This window comes from Parasteatoda tepidariorum, chromosome 1 (genome assembly GCF_043381705.1).
Source record: "Parasteatoda tepidariorum isolate YZ-2023 chromosome 1, CAS_Ptep_4.0, whole genome shotgun sequence".
Classification (NCBI taxonomy): Eukaryota; Metazoa; Arthropoda; class Arachnida; order Araneae; family Theridiidae; genus Parasteatoda; species Parasteatoda tepidariorum.
The window spans coordinates 54,117,280-54,135,082 of NC_092204.1; the positions used below are offsets into that span (position 1 = coordinate 54,117,280).

Here is a 17,803-nt window from a genome sequence, read left to right on the forward strand (position 1 = left end):
TTTTTCTAGTTTTGTCTTTACCTTTATTTTACTCTTTTTCGGTGGCAACTTTACGTTTTATATTTCAAAACACTTTTGTTTCTTCTCATTCACGTCTGGCAAGTCTTGAAAATGGGCGCCTATTTTTGGAGCGCTTGAATCATGTCGACTGTTACTTATTTCAGTTTCTTTGGATTACTTATTTAAAAAAATTGAGATATTTACAAGTATCATAAAATAATCTGCGATACTTTAAAGTTAGAATTCTCCTAGATAGTAGGCAACAATAATTCACGGAAAACGAGCACGTTTTTTCCATAAGTAAAATTGTATGAAAATAATAATTTCGAAATAAAAATTTTCGAAATTATTCCTCCCTGTTCAAGAGTTCCCTCCCTGTTCATGGACCCTTTAGGGGTCCATGGGTCATATTTTGGGGGTCCGCCGACTACTTTTAATTTTTAAAACGATTGAATCAATAATATTTAAATAATATTGATCTTTTTTTTCTTTCTAAAAGGTGAAAATAGATACATATTTGAAACTAGGTGATTGAGATACCCCAAATTCAGTGCGGACTACACACAGCCCTCTAATATCCCTGTCATATTTACAACATCCTCCACCAACCGCCTTTCAGTTTGCACCATCAGGGGCAACCCCCTGATTACGTCCGATGTGCTATTTTTATAATCCTCTATCAACCCCTCATTTTTCGTGAGCCGTCCCTTTGCCCTTTCCCAATAGAGATCTCTTAGATATGCCAGTCATCCTCCACAATATGAGGAAAGGAACATTTGCAAACCATATAAAAATTTACAATTTTTAAAAACACAAAGTAGCCTTCGAATTTCATTTCAATTGAAAATAAAGTTAAGCAAAATAATTGATGGTTTTTGCAATAATGTTTTTACAGGGGGTGGTCTGTGACTTCTTAAAAATTTTTAAAAGGGGTCTATTATACCAGAAAGGTTAAGAAACACTGACCTAACCTCTATTTTTCCAGTGAGGATATTACTAACAAACAACAAAAAATTACCGATAAACAAATGTTTACTTTTTTTCGCTTTTAATTAACTTTATTTTTTGCTTTAAAGCAATATATATATTATTGTTTAAATACATTTAAATTAAAATACATGATCAGTTTATTATTAAAGATAAATAACACTTAAGTTTCTTTTAGCATTTATATAGCCATTATTAAATATTTTTAAATCACACTCATACAGCCGCATTAGAAATTTATGAATTACAGCTACAAGCATTTTTTAATAATTAAAATGTGGCAACAGACACAAATTCATATGATATAGAAGGCCAAAATTCTCCCATATATTATCGATACTTATGATATCAATATTCAATGCAATGCCATTTCATATTAATAAATATTAGATTTGAACGAAGTTAATAAAAATTTCTTAATTTATATTTCACTTTTTAATTTAAAATGTATGTTGCGAGACCTATTTTTTACTCGATTTTATAATTTCATAAAAAAAAAAAAAATAAAGAATGAAATCACTATTTAATCATAGTCTAACAGGTCACAGTTTGATGGCCACATTCGGTACATAGGACTTGTTTGTTTTTATTAATTTGATTATTAAATTAAAATAGTGGGAAATTCCCTTTCATTATTACAAAAGCTGAAATGTGACTCTGATAATAAACTGAACTTCTGATAATATCTTTATCAGCAAGTTTTTACACAACTGCATCGTCTGATATCGGTAACAGGGTTTCTTTATTTGTAGACTAAAAAATACACTAGTAAAAATGGCGTAAGTCAGTTTAGCTTTGCGATTTGATATAGTAAATTGAGACAAAAAAATATTTCTTTTCAGTGATTTATTTTAGCAACAACTCACGTATTGCTACGCTGATGGTTCCTAACAAATAACTTAAGAACTGAACCGAAACTGAACCCATTTGGTAAAATGACAGGTAAGGAACATTTGAAACTACTTCGTCATAACTTTAAAATCATTATCAGAAAAAAGAGACATTAATAAATCAAAAAATTACAAATTTCTATCTTGGTCAAAATGGTTTTCACAAAATTATTTAAATGAACGAATTATAGAATGTTTTGCAAATGCAAGTTTCATAAGTATTAAAATTTTTTTTGTTGGATAAATGAAATGTAAGAAATCCTATTTAGAGCACTCAAGGCACTAAATAGGTAAATTCATTTTATTTACATCATTCATTTATCATTCATTTTATTCATATTCATTATTTTATTTTATCACAGTTTTTTCATTTTATTTTTATGCCTTTTATAAAAAAAACTTACAGTTAAAATTAATCTAAAAAACAAAATAAAAGTTATAGACTAATTTTGATGTGGACAAAATATAGTTTTTTAATTACTATTTCATATATCGTATTAATGGAATCAATTAACATAGGTTAATTAAGAGCAATTTTATTGCTATTGCTGAAAAAGTATTTAAATCGTATGTCGAAGCGCAATAACAACTTCTTTATACTATAGTCTCTGCAGCTAAAAACTCTGTTATTCGATATCGTATTTGTTATTAATATTTATTGCTAATAATATTATACTTAATATAAATTTATTATGTACTCATTTACTTTTTTGTTTTGATTCTTACTTGTAATGAGTATGTTTCATAAGAAAGCTAGATTAATTCCTATTAATAAAAACAAAATAGTGTGTAAAGAACCAGAAAAAAGGAACTAATTAATGAAATTCTCCTTATTGTTCTTATTAATTCAAACTCCACAATTCATACACTATTCTTGTAAAACATAATTCATAAAATGTTTGCCTTTATTCATTCACTTGTTAAATTCAAGTATCAAAAGTAAAAGAACAGTAAAATTACTTTTACAAAGATAGTTAAGGAAAGAGGGAACCAGTTTGAAATTTTTTTTTTAAAACAGTGGATCGGATTCTTATAATTATTGTTATTGGCTATACAATAAATAAAGAACTATCCTTAAAGCAAGTATTTTTAAATACTTGCCTTATATTTTTGCCACTTTTGAACATATATATATATATATATATTTAGATTAAGCTGTTGACAATTCCGTCTGTTCACACCNATATATATATATATATTTAAAATATAGAAAAAAGAGGGAAAAAATTACACAATAATGAAAAGAGAAGAAGAAAATTTTTAAACTCAAATAAAATAAAATAACTTTTTAATAATAATAGGAAAATTTCCAATAAGAAATCGAAAAAAAGATCTTCATCAGCTCACATGAATCTTCATCAGCTCACACGATTATATCCACAAAAAGGAGTGCTTTCTAATATTGCATCAATATAGCCAAAGTTGAATATATCAATATAATAGTGTGAGGAGCACTCAAAAATTTATTGAAACAAAATAGAACAAATTAAGTAATAAATATCACAAAAAAAAAAAAAAAATAAAATATAGCGAAAAATTACTTGCTGTTACTCATTACTTGATGTTTTTTCTTTATATTTTATTTTTTGTTTTCTACGTGATATTTATTACTTAATGTGCTCTATTTTGCTACAAAAATTTTTTGATTGCTCCTCACACTATTATATTGATATATTCAACTTTGGCTATATTGATACAATACTAGAAAGCACTCCTTTTCGCGGATATAATCGTGTGAGTTGATGAAGAGATTATATCTTTTTTTGCGGTTTTTTATTGAAAATTTTCTTTATTATGTTATTTTATTTTACTCAATTTTGGGTTTACGACTACCAATGTTCAACTCTGTAGCCTTGTAATTTTGAACCCAATCCAGAAGACAAGGTAACTCCTGGATCAAGTGCTGGGAGAAGTTTGCCTTCGTGGAGAACTTTTTGATGGAACTAAATCGCATTTACGTTACATGGGCAGGAAAACCACGAAAGCTTCCCACGGTTAGCCTGATGGCAAGGGGACTCTAACCTATAATTCATAAATCACTGAGGATATTTCACGTCAACACTGTGGTAGGTGCGAGCCGAGGACGGAATTCGAATCAACCAGCCATTGCTGGGATTCGTACTTGGTTCACCCCATTGGAAGGTGAGAGCTCTGAGCCAACATGGCTCCAGAAAAAAATTAAATAGAAAATCTAAAAAATACAGTATGCTTCATATTTACAATTGTGTTTGATTGGTCTCCCAATCAAACACAATTGTATTTTACTTCTGCCGGAAGATGCTACCGAAAAGAGTAAATATCCATCATTAGTTTATTTGTGAAAATTAAATAAAGAGGATTTTAAAGCATATTTAAAATCTTCCCTCCCCATCTCCACCCATTTGATAGTTGGGTTTGGTCGGCAGGGGAAGGACCTCTTAACGGTCCATCGATAGCAGCCTTTCTTTAAGTAGTTTTCATTCCAGAGTAGTTACTACTCACTCATCATTCATGAGTAGTTATCATTCATTCCTCACATCTCGAAAATATACAGGGTAACAAAAAAAAATATAGGGATCACTTTTGAATGTCTTTATTTCCAAAATTTATTACATAAATTCAGCGATGCTTCTCAATATGTCGACCTCCGGCATAATAGATTTGTCTTCAACGCTTCGGCCATGATTTTAAAGCCCGCAAAATTATTTCCTGGGGGATTTTCTTCACCTCTTCTATAATAGCTCTTTGAAGGCCTCTCAATATAGAAATTCTTCACTTATTCAGTTTGTTTTTCAGATGTCCCTATAGGAAATAGTCGCATGGTGCAGCATCAGGACTGTTTGGAATCCATTGTTCTGGTCTCAGGAATTGCACTTGCTGATCTGTTGGGAATTTCTGGGTGACCTTAGATGCATGCGATGGGTCAGAGACCTGATGGAACACAGCATCACCATTAGGGTGCAATCTGCAGTAATCATCCTTAAGAAAGGGCTTTAATATCTTCTGTATATAATACAAAGAATTTATTTTGGCCCCAGGTTTCAGATACTAGGTTTGGTCACACCATGGGCGGATATGCCCATCCAAACCATTACGTCTTAGGGATGAGGCTCCGTGGTTGATGGTGTCAAGTTTCGCCTGTTCTGCCCACGGCTAAGATATTGATCTTAAGATTTAGCATTGGTATCAGATAGATAGATCCAAGCTTCATCAGTTGTAACGAACTTTCGCCATCTGTCCTTACGGAGAAGCTTGTAGAGGGGCCATGAACGTTGCCTCCTAATCTGCACCGATCTCTCACTTAAATGATGACATTTAGGTTTTTTATAGCATTTTTTCTTCAACTTTTGTTTTAGTTGATAGCTTACAACTTGCTGACTCAAGTTAAGAGCTTTAGCCATGCTTGCCTGTGTTGGTAGATCCGGTTTTGATGTCATCTTATCAAGCTTCTGCAAATCTGATTTCTTCGATTTGCTTGGTCGTCCACTTCTTTTTGGTTTTGCATTATTTTGCATCGATCCGAGTTTTGAATTCTTGATGCGACTGATATGGCTGAGTGAAATCGCAATACCTTTCTTTTTAAAATGGGTTTGTATAATCCTGTGGCTCCATCGAAGTTCTAAAAATGCTTGTACTTGACCAATTTGTTTTTGGTCAAATTTCTTCAAAGGCATTTGTGTGATTTTATGAAATAGTATTGCAATTGAGAGTCTGATAGCAGAGCTTTAGATCAATATGCTATAGATGTAAAAAGGTTTTAAAACTTTCGTGGTAGATAACCACAAAAGTGATCCCTATACTTTTTTGTTATCCTGCACCTTACCTTTAAACCTCTACCAACCTTTCTTTAAGTAGTTTTCATTCCTGAGTAGTTACTACTCACTCATCATTCATGAGTAGTTATCATTCATTCCTCACATCTCGAAAATATACCTTCAAACTTTTAGCAACCTTTCTTTAAGTAGTTATCATTCATGCATAACTAGTTACTACTCAGTCATCATTCACTCTACTCATTCATGAGTAATGCCTGGAACACATATCTTCAAACCTTTAGTAATCTTTCTTTAAGTAAAAAAAATTCTTAAGTAGGTACTACTCACTCATCTTTCATTCATCATGAGTAGTTGTTATCAGTCATTCCTCATATCTGGAAAATATACCTTCAACACAATATAATCCTTTATACTTAATAAATATTCATCAAGCATAATAAATATTCCTCATACATAATAATTATTTATCATACGCAATAAGTTTTCCTTATGAGAATGATTACTTCATATGAAGGTTGAGTAATTATTTAATTAACAAATCATATCATGATTTTATGCAGGAAATATGCCTCGCTGGAGTACTAATTCAATACCAGCAAATGATATTTCTTCTCATTACTCAGCAACTTACTCAGACATTTCTGGTAAGTATACAATTTCATCTTATTTACTTAAAATCTTTTTCCTATTTCATTTATTCATTCGGATATAGTTGCAATGCTACAATATTATGAGCTTCATGTTCTAAGTCCACTATATTAAAGATTAACTTATTTTCGAGACATTAAACATTCATATTTCCCTTAAATTCTAAATACTACTATTTGCTTTTCTGTCACTTTTTTCTAGCCTGCAGGCAAGCTTTGCTATTTTTTGGCATGCAGCAAGGTATAGAGAACGAAATGATGCGTTCCCCATCCTTCTCGCTCCCGTGAAAATGACGGGGTGAGGTCTTGCCCTTTATTTCTCGCTTTCGTGAAATTTCTAGGCTGGAGTATTCAGTAGTAACGCGCCAATAAGAATAAAACTAATTCATTTCTTTTTCCCGGAAAACATTTTATTTCTCATTTTACACACCAGATGTCAGTACCAGGATATTTTTAAGGTAATTGTACATAGTAATTTATTTTAAACTAGATGTCAGCACTAATCAAATAGCACTAATAAAAAAAAGTCACTTTTATGACCGTTTTCTTGAAGATTAACCGATCGTTAAGGGGTTAAAAATAAGAGCAAATGGAAGGACTAAACTGGAATGTAATATTACATCAAAAACAGAGAGCACAAAATACCATATCGCATTATATTGCATCTAAAGCACAAGTAATGGGTTAACGTTTGTTATAATGGTAATGGGTTATAATGCTAACAAGTAATGGGTTTTTTGTTAGAGTTGATTAGGATGATAGTTTCAAGTAGATTAATTGCTGAAAATTGTAAGCTTCTAAGTTGTTAATAGCTTTTTGAAGTTTCAATTGTCTCACATACAGAATTTTAAGAGTTGGTTTCACTTCTAACATTAAAAAGAATTTTCTTTCTAGTTTGTAATAGTTGCTTAGAATGAAAATTAATTTTGTTATTAAAGAAGTTTTTTTCTATCAGGAAATTTTATGATCACAATAAATAACTGTAATTGTAACTTTTCAATTGCTTCTATCGAAAAAAAGCAACGAAAATTTTACTAAATTACGCGCACAATTAATGCTTGTTTTCTGTTCTAGTATTAAAATGAAATTTTACTTCCAGTTGACGAAAGAATACGCAATCCAGACATAGGTCAGCGGCTGCACTCCCTCTTTCAGAAACAGCTTTATACTGATGTGAAATTTGTTTTAAGTTATGGAGTAAAGCCAAAGCCAACATTAATGGCACACAAAGCTATCCTGTCCATTGGAAGTAACAAATTTAGAGAGATGTTTTATGACAAAATGTCTAACGCTCTTTCAGATAGCAGTGAAATTCAAATTAACAATGTCACTTCTGAGACTTTCCGAAATGTAATCGAGTAAGTTTTTATCATATATCAAACGAAAATTAATAACTTTATAACTATTGCATGTGTTATCAATCAGAGTATGAAATTTGAAAAAGTATGAAATGGTTAATATTTTGCATATTGTAAACGCATTCTATAGAGCGAATTTGACAAACCTACGAGAATTCTATACTACAGTGTATCCCACTGAAATTAAGTCCTTTTAATTTTGTGCCATAACTTGACACAACAAAATCAATGAAAACGAAACATGTATATTTAGAAAGTCTATATAGAGATACATATTTACGAGGAATAATCTATTTCTTGCTCGGCCTGAACTGTAAAAATGGAATAAGTGAAAAAAGGATGAAAAAGTGTTCCACAGAAATAAAGTAGTATCCGATAAAATATTCCGAGATATTTATGTATAGCCTGAAATAAGGATGTTGCAGATGATTTACCAATTCTTGGAGGGCAGAAAAATCAATATTGTGCCAGATATCCCTTTACGTTTTCCTAGGGATGGAGGTCATGAGAAAGAGTCGGTTATTCCATGATGTGCAACGTATTATTGAAAAATCATAACCGTAAAGATTAAGCAATGTGAATGGCGGTATTGCCCTGCTGTAAAATTCAACCCTGTCCCTCAATTCTCTCCACAAATAGCAAAAAATTAGTTTCCAGCCTTTCTTTTTTGGTGAATGGTTAACTTCATGTGGCCGAGGGAGGTGGACAATTTACCACCTTAGTCGAATCCTTCCCACATCATCAATGAGCCTACTCTTTGCTGTTCGTTGGAGAAAATTTACACTTTTATTCTTCATCTATTGTTCCGTTTTGTTATGTTTATCGCACAAGCAACTTGCGATATAAAAGCTGCAGACAAGAGCCCATGATTAAAGCTATCCATAAGCAAAAAAGAGTAAAAAAAGGTGGCACAAACAATTTTGTGTGCTGTTGCAATGGCATGCGAAATGAAAATGATATACCGTAAGGTGGAGGCTCATTAATTGTATGGGAAAGCTTCATCTATGGTGTAAAACTTTACCTGGCCTATCCTCAAGGTTGCACGGAGATTAACGATTATCAAAAAATACTAAAAATGCATTTATTGCCATTTTTAGAGAGAATTGGTCCCTCAAGTGGGATTTTTCAGAAGGACAATGCTTAAATTTGAGTCCAGGGAATAGAACATTCGCCTTCAAATGAGTTGAACCGGGTTCGAATCCCAGCGATGTCTAGTCGATACGAATTCCACATTAGGCTCGCACCGACCACAGTGCTGACGTGAAATATCCTTAGTGGTAGACTGATCATGGGTCCCTTTACTGTCAGGCTAACTGTGTGAAAGGTTCTCGTGGTCTTCTTCTTCATGTAACTCAAATGTGGGTTTGTTCCAACAAAAAGTCCTCCACTAATGCAAATTCATCCCAATACTTGTAAATTTATCCCAATACTTGATTAGACAGGAGTTCCCTTGTCTTCTGCATTGGGTTTAAAATTACAACACTATGGCTTTGATCATAAGTAGTAAACTCAAAAATTGGGTTGGCTGTTGAACAACGGTTATAAAATAAAATATAATGCAATAATTAAGTGCAAATAATTTTAAACTATATATGATATCTTGTCGGGAAGAAATATTTGGGCTTAAGACAGACAAATGACTTTAAAATGTATTAAACTTTTTTAAAATTTCCAATTTCTTGAGATTTTTCCTGCTAGATGAAAATTATAGAATTAGATGAGAATTATGCATGTGCATAATTCTCAAAACTTTTTTCAAAAACCTTACGAGTTATGATGATGCCACCCTGGAGTAGCTTTTTAAGTATAAATTTTTTTTATCACAAACGCCATTTTTACGAAAGTGTGGCTTTTCTTCATGTTGATGTTTCGTGCCATTTCTGAATTCATTCCTGGAGGACGCTGGCTAAAGCTATGCTAAACATGACCTAACAGTTCTGAATGAGTGTTGCAAACATATAGCAGTTATGAAAATAAAATAAATATTAAAAAAAAGCAATATTTAATTTGATGAAAGAACTTTCGAAAAAACCACCAGACGATTCGATTGGGATATTTCAAGATTAAAACTTGATATTCTAATGGATTAGCCATTCCCATTTCTTTTTTTTTATTTCTCTATGATTCTTTCTTATTGACAATTCCAGTTTAAATTAAACTATTTAAACAACATACCCAATTGTTTAACTTTAAAATTTTTTATCTTTTAGATATCTTTACACTGATGATGTTATTTTCGAAAATGACCAAATAGTAGTAGACACTTTGTCAGCAGCAACCATATTTCAAGTGCAACCGCTTGTAGACAAGTGTGAATCTTACATCGAGTCGGTTGAGCTGACTGAAGATAATGTGTGCACCAAATTTCAAATGGCTGTCAATAAAGGTTTATCATCCTTGAAAATGAGATGCACCGAATTTATTCAAGAAAACACAGGAGCTGTTCTGCGGTAAGCTAAAAAATCAAAGTATAGAATCATTAAAGGTAGTAAAAGAAGTCATTGTCTTAAGGCTCACTATACTATAGTTTTTCTTAAAAGCAATTTACTTTACGGACATTCAAATTTTTTTGGGGTTCAATGGATGGAGCTCTCGTTTTCTAATGAGGTGTCCTAGGTTCGAATTCCAGCGAAGGCCGGACGACATGAATTCTACCACTGTGCTTACTTAAATATCCCCAGTGGTAGACGGATCATGGTTAGAATCCCATTGCTGTATTGCTAATCGTGGGCTGTCTGGCTAATTTCTGGCTTTCCTCTCATTGTAACGCAAATGCAGGTTGATTTCATCTAAAAGACATCCACGAAAGCTAGTTTCTCTCATTGCTTGATTCAGAAGTTTCCTTGTCTTCTAGGTTGGGTTCAAAATTACAAGGCTAGAGACTTGAGCATTGACAGTTGTAAACTCAGAATTGAGTCGGCTGTTAAACACTGGTTATAAAATAAAGTATAGAATTGAGTTGACAACATACAGGAAAACTTAAAAATAGATCAAAAATCCAAGTTACCAAAATCTAGGTTTTCACTTTGGAATTTTTATTAACGGCTTTTTTTCTGACACGCGTACCAACAAAAGCAATTTTTCGTCAAATTTTTGAGATTTGTATTCAAAGGGATCTAAAACAACAACAAATATACTTTTTTTTAATCTCTGGTTTTTATAAACCTCACATTTGAGAAGTTTTACTAGAAAATAGGTAAATCATCATATTTGTATAAAATTTGCTGATCAAATTTAGTCTACCCCACTGGAACAGCTAATGAAGTTCATATTCAGGATTAGTTTCCTCTAAATGAATACGGGTACTTATACAGATACAAAATTTAAAATGCTCGAGGTGTGTTCCATTTAGATGATAGTAAGCTATTGGTTGATAAGTTGTAACATATAAGATTAATAAACTATTTTTCTTCTGTTTCGGTAGTTTTAGACTTTTTTAAACAAGAAAATGAATTAATATCAAAATATATTCGTTATTTTCAAGATGTATTCATTTCAAGTACTACGCTAGTAGGAAGATAATATGTCTAGGTATGATGAAAAATTTATAAGATTAGTAAGTTACTTTTTCTTTGCTTCAGCGGTTTTAATTTTTTTACTAGGAAGTGATTTGGTACAAAATGTACTCGTTAATTTCAAGCTGTATTCATTTTAAGTACTAGGTTCTTTTAAATAGGAAGTACAACAGATGCATTGATAGAAACCCATCTCTAACTGAAAACTCATAAATTTGTTTTAATGTTTATAGTTATTATTCTAAACTCATAACAGTAGAGACAAATGGCCACACCTGAAAAAAAACTCCCTATCCTAATCCTACAGACAAAGAAGAAACTATTTATTGCGCAGGGCAGAAATCGATAGTAACAGAACTAAAAACAATAAGTATAAAATACTAAAAGTAACTAGACAAATGTAATAAGACTAAACAGTAATCGAATTATCAGTTGCAAAAGTCTTTGCAGTTAGGAGATTAAAAGCAATTTATGTATTAAATTTATAAGAGTTGTACCGGAGTTCCTTAATTTTTTTAAATTCTTTTATCTGCAGGTCTAATGATTTTCTAACATTAAATCCATCAATCGTCAGAGTTATTTGTAAGCTGGAAAAATTCAATTTGCGTTCTGAAATTGAACTGCTTAATGGTATTGTCTACTATGTTGAGAATCGACCTGAATATAAAACGAATAGAAGAGCTGGCGTCGAAACTTTTCTGAGACACATCAGATTGCTGAATGTAACATGTGAAGAATTTAATCAATTTGTGCAAAGAAAGCCAAATATCTTCAGCGCTCCAGAAGCTGCAAATATACTTATGTCCCTTGCCAATCCTGCCTATCCAGCACCGAATTTGCCATCTTGGTGTAAAAGAGGTAGTAACAGATGCAACTTTCAGCGTTCGAATGGGCCAAGAGGAGAAAGTAAGTTTCATTTACAAAGTAAATCATAAGAAACATAATTTCCCCCCCTTCAAAATAAAGCGTCAATTGAGAGTTACCATCAATGAGTCACTTAAACAAATCTTAATCCTAATTCTTAAAATTATGAAGTTTGGAAGTTTTATAATTTTGTAATTGTTGATGTAATTGTTTTCTAAACTACTCCTATCTGTGAGTAGACGTTAAAGTTATGAAATTTTAGGTAAATATTAGACAAATAAAAATAAGAGCCATCAGTCCAATGAAGGAGACCAACCAGCATCATAGTGCTAGTAAGTTTCTGTGAACGAGTCTGTAACTACTTTAATGAAGACAGTATCACTTTTAGAGAAAACAGAGAATTTTTTAGAACTATTATGAGTGTGTGTGATCCGGTGACATAATGACACCAATTTTCTTCACTTATTTCTGATGCTTCAAGTTTTTTGGCTGGGTTCTACATTTTACATCTATCTGTAAGAAACAAGTTAAATCATTATCTAATTATAGGTTTAATTACTCCTGATCTATTTTTACTGAATCAGATACAATTGAATTTTTTTGCAGCTGAAAAATGTTGAAAACTGTTAACCTGGATATGGTTTCCATGGTTAACTCATTAACCCATTCACAGAAACTCTGTGTGGCTAATTGATTGAAATTAGAAACCAGTATGTAAAACATCTGTGATTTCGGTTATAACAAAGTTATAAATCATTATGATTGTGGCTAAATAATGATGATTTAAACATTGTTACATCAAGAAAGTACATTAAAAATATAAAATCTGTACTTTCTTGTAAAGAAACTTTGTTTGAAAGCGAATTAACTCAAGGCCAAGATGCTGATTTTCAAACTTCTTAAAATGTATTAAACAAAAAATAACTAGCTCTAGCTGTTAGTGTCTAGAAAATATTTAAGGTGTCCCACTAAAAGAGCCAATTAAATGATAGTTACCTTCCCCTACAAGTTTTACAACCTCTGACGGGCCAATGATCAGGTCAGAACACTACAATAGTCATAAGCAGACTACTACTCTCAGAGGAGGCACTCTCCTTTTATATAGACTTGGCGACGGAATCCCGGAACTTTTGATATGATTCTAGACGATTCTCGTATAGCTCTATAAATTTTGGTGCTATCGCTTTGGAACTGGAAGATTCCAGAACAGTTGTTTTGCTGTCAAAATGGTCACCAAAAGTCGCCAAATCTTCAAAATTATCGCCTAGTTGGCGAAAATGTTGCTTAATCGAGACTTCTATAGGAAAAATACATTAAGCGTTATTTTTTCTTTAAATTACATAAGAATTGTGCAATTTCCTTGCAAGTTTTCTAATCAAACTGTTGTCTGAGACATTTAGTCTCATAATAAAAGTATATTCTTAAATTCATGCACATATTTACAAATTCGTAACAATACTAATTCATATCTTAGGAAATTTTTGTACATTAAACGTGTAAGTCGCGTGGGATTCGGTACTTGTGTCAAATTCTCTTCGCGAAATTTGTCACCGCGAGTTTCTCAACTTATGTTCTCAATGTTTTGTCCTTTAGAAACGTTATATGAAAAAGTAAAAAAACAGTTATTGGTGTAAAACTTTGGCATCTTAGAGAACGATTTCACAGACAATTAATTGTCAAAGCTCTGTTATTTTTCAAATTTAATTTGATTTAATAATTGATAAATACGTTAAAACTTAATAATTAGCCTAAACAAACTAAATGATTCAGCTAATGTTTTGATCAAATTCTTTTACAAGTTAGAAAAAAAATTTAGTTTAAAAGAATTATGAGTTATATTTCATATGTGGAATTACGTTTTAATTTTGTATTCTTTAAAACCATAAGGATGTCTTCTTTGTTTATATTTAAATTATTTGTTCAATTAAAATTTAGTTATAATATTGCAAAAAACTTGAGGAATTATATCGTCTAATTGTGTATATTTAAAAATGCAACAAACTGCTGAAGTTTCATTATATTGCTATAAGACATTCAATAAACTTTACTGTCTTCTGTATGGGAACATTATAATAAGTGTAACTGTTAGCATAATTTGTAAAATCACATTGTGGGAAATGAAGAACAAATTATCAGAAATGAATAAAAAAAAACAAACAAACACCAGAAATAGAAAAAAATTAGCTGTTTGCTAATACATATTTTTGTAAACTATTAAACATTAGTTCATTATTTTAGGGTCATTGCTTAGCATCTATAAGCAATAAAGTGTATATTTCTCACATTTCATTGTATTACCGGGGGTTCTTACAGATTTTAAGTTATTATACAGTTAGGCAACAACTGGAATTGTTCACAGTATGGAACGTCTGCTCATGATTTGGAATTAAATATAATATAAATACATTTTGTATTTGCAGGGGTATGGCAGAAAAAGTATGGAAACAAGCGGTATGAATACGAACATAAATAATACATCCGCTATTAAAAAATTCGTGAAATAACTTTAAATGTAATTAATGATAGAAAAATATAGGTACGTAATGCAGAAAAGAGTGATTAAGCGAGTAAGAAAGAGAGAGAAAGAAATTGTAGTAAAAAGTTGAGGAGGAAGAAGAAGAAGTAGTAGAGGAAAGAGGAGAAAAAGAAGAGGAAAAGGTAGAAAAAGAGGTAGAGAAGAAAATTGAAAAAGAAGAGGAAGAGGTGAAAAAAAGAAGAAGAGGAGGTAGAGGAAAGAGTAGAAAAAGAAGAGGAAGAGTTAAAAAGAATAAGAGAGAGAAATATGAGAAGGAGAGGGAGTGGAACTAGAGAAAAGAGAAAGAAGGAAAGAGAGAGAGAAAGGAAGGAAGAATAGTAATACTAAGAAGAAAAAGTAGCAGACGAAGAAAGAAAAAACGACGAAGAAGACGAAGAAAAGAAGCACACGATTTGACTGTTGAATTTAATAGCTAAAACAACGGAAGCCTGATGTGAAAAAAAGAATAAAATTATACTTTGTTTTTAAATTAACAAAATCAAACATTGTTATTATTAAGTTTGAAGCAACAATGAAGCTAAAAAGGACGAACAAGCTAACAAAGTAAAAAGAAAAAAGATCAGAAGATGATGAGGAGTCCATTTCTATTTGGGAAAGCAAAACTATTTGAAGGCTATAAACAATAGTATTCACGTGGCCATATTGTTGTTAATGAGACTGACGTCAATGAGATACGTATGTGTGAATTATGGAATGAGGCATCATGTACCTAATTTTCTTTCATTTCTTATAGTATTTATAATTCAAAAGAAAAATAACTAGGGCTATTATAAAGGACCATATTTAACCGTAACAACCAAAATTGTATTTTCTATGAAGAAAATCCATTCTCATCAAGATGTGAAGAAACGATGAGAATAGGAAATTCTATTTAGATAGAAGAATAGTTCTTTTTGTTTTATGTTTTGTTTTAAATATATTCAAAACTTTGTAAAGAATTAAGATCGTTTGTACTCTTGCTTCACTCATTGCTTCATGTACTTCAGCAAACAACCTAAAAGCACTTCAGGAATGAAATTTAAAAAAAAAATATTAGTGAAATTTCTGTAATAAAAACAAAACACAAGCTTTTAACGATTAGTAAACTTTCTTATTTAAATTTTTCAAAAAAAAGTAAATAAATAAATAATTAAAGTCAGATTATATTATTCCTGAAGAAGTAGCTTGGCTTTGGGTTATACATACTAATTTAGGGTAAAAAGAGCGCATCATTTCGTTTAATTTTAAAAGAAATATATTTCAAAGATTTAATTTTAGTCTATAAAAGAAGAACAATTTACTCATGTGATCACTTTTTTGATCAAATAATTTAACGAAAATTGTTTCATTAAGAAATATTTCCTTTTTTCAGTAAAATCCTTCCATTCTGATAATAGAACTTTTCAGTTATTCGAAAATTCCTTGACCAGAAAAGCATAAAACGTCGTTCAAATTAAGAAGCTTGATGTTGTATAAATATTTGAGCAGGAAATTTAGATCTCAGAGCTAATTGATTGCATTTGACTTGCAGGAGTTGGATATTCAAATGCTTCTCGAAAATTGGTGATAGGATTGATGCCCAACAAGTTCGCGCCTGTCCTGCACGATTTGATTTGTCTATTGGAAATGAAATGCACGAGAGGATACCATAGGCTTCAAGGTCTAAAGTTATCCTTCGACGACCCCGTTTATGAAACCAGTGTCATCAATGATTGCATTATTAATGTGGAGAAGCAACCTGGAAATTTCAAATTTGAAGAATACGTCCAAATAGAACGATCAAAAGATTCCATCGTTAGATTTTCTCAACGATTACTTACGAAAAAGGGTGATCGCATTGTAATCAGAATCTGTGCCAAGGGAGTGAAAAACTACAGATTTCTACAATTTGACGAGAGAAATTCATTTTCAAAAGATTCGCCTTTCTCATGTGTTGTGGGAAGTGTGCCAAATGATTATAAAATGTTTATCATAAGAGAAGTCCTCTATTGTGATGGTCCACCACCAAGGAAGCAACATCCTATTAGAAAGTTTGGACCTTGTTGAATTATAATGTTGTCAAAATTTGCTTCAACCAAGATGAGCTACAAAACAAATTAACCTTTTTTTAAACTTGATAACACAATACCATGCCATCAGATGACTTTGTTGAACTACAATTTTGCCAAAAATTGCTTCAACCCAAGTTGAACTATAAAACAGACTAATCCTACTTAAACTTGATTACATAATACCATGCTTTCAGTTGACCTTGTTAAACTATAATGTTGTCAAAGTTTGCTTCATCTAAGTTGAACTATGAAACAAAATTATCCTTTTTGAACCTGTTTGCGTAATACCATGGTTTCAGTTGACCTTGCTGAACTATAATGTCGCCAAAATGTTCTCGAACCAAGTTGAATTACAAAACAAATAAATTCTTCTCACACAACACTATGCTTTAAGTTGATCGAAAACAAATTCATTTTAGCATCTTATTAAGATTACACCATATTAACACAATATTATGGATCAAGGAAATAATATTATGAAGATTGGAATATTTTTTTTGAGAATGTACAATTACAATTTTAATGGTACATTAAAGCTAGAATCCTTACAGTGATTCATCTTTTAAATTATATTATATAAAGAACTGTACTAATTGAGATAATGACTGGAAAAGTTTCGTTAACTATATTAACGTTGGCAAGGAGAAGTAGGTTTTATGCTCCTTATGATTGATAGACAACATATTTTCAATTTTACTATATTTTATTCTAACTGTAGGTTTAAAAAGTTTTAAATTAGTTTCTCATTAATTATTGTGTTTTTTTTAAAGACTATAGGTTGATAAATATGTGAAAAAGTATTTTTAGTCTGTATTCAGTTTTTATTGGAACTTAAAACTATTGTATTTGTTTATTAATGTTGATGATCAATTGTCTACATAAATCGTTCGCAATCACTTATAAGTTTACAATTAATGTGGTGAAGTTCTTACTACTTCGATATATTTCGTTCTCATTTAAACCAGTTAGAACTTTTTTAAAACTTAATTTTCAGTTTTATTAAAAAAAAGTTAAAACAGCATTCAAATTTATCGGATTACTATTTCAGTTTTTATGATCTTTTACAACTTATTTGTGATTTTATTAGTAATAATAAATAAATAAAGCATCGGAATTTATTACCTGATTATGATTTCTTTTCACGTTTTTGATGATTACGAAAAAAAAATTAAAGATTTCTTTAAGATATTTTGAGATAAAAATGTGTTTTCGATCTTCCAA

General features: G+C 31.1%; 1 protein-coding gene across 7 annotated transcripts in view; it reads left to right on the forward strand.

Annotated features, from left to right (window-relative positions):
- LOC107438013 (BTB/POZ domain-containing protein 6-B) overlaps positions 1 to 17,803 on the forward strand; it is a 37,710-nt gene that overhangs the window by 14,349 nt on the left and 5,558 nt on the right. For 2 of the 7 annotated variants that reach the window (XM_071180384.1, XM_071180379.1), the window contains exons 2-5: positions 6,193 to 6,276; positions 7,379 to 7,637; positions 9,848 to 10,087; positions 11,688 to 12,058. In XM_071180384.1, the coding sequence (XP_071036485.1) occupies positions 6,193 to 6,276; positions 7,379 to 7,637; positions 9,848 to 10,087; positions 11,688 to 12,058 (954 nt within the window). Of the gene's footprint in view, positions 1 to 1,704; positions 1,930 to 6,192; positions 6,277 to 7,378; positions 7,638 to 9,847; positions 10,088 to 11,687; positions 12,059 to 16,062; positions 17,388 to 17,803 lie in introns of those variants that run through there. The other 5 variants (XM_071180390.1, XM_016050170.4, XM_071180376.1 and 2 more) reach the window with 5 other exon arrangements.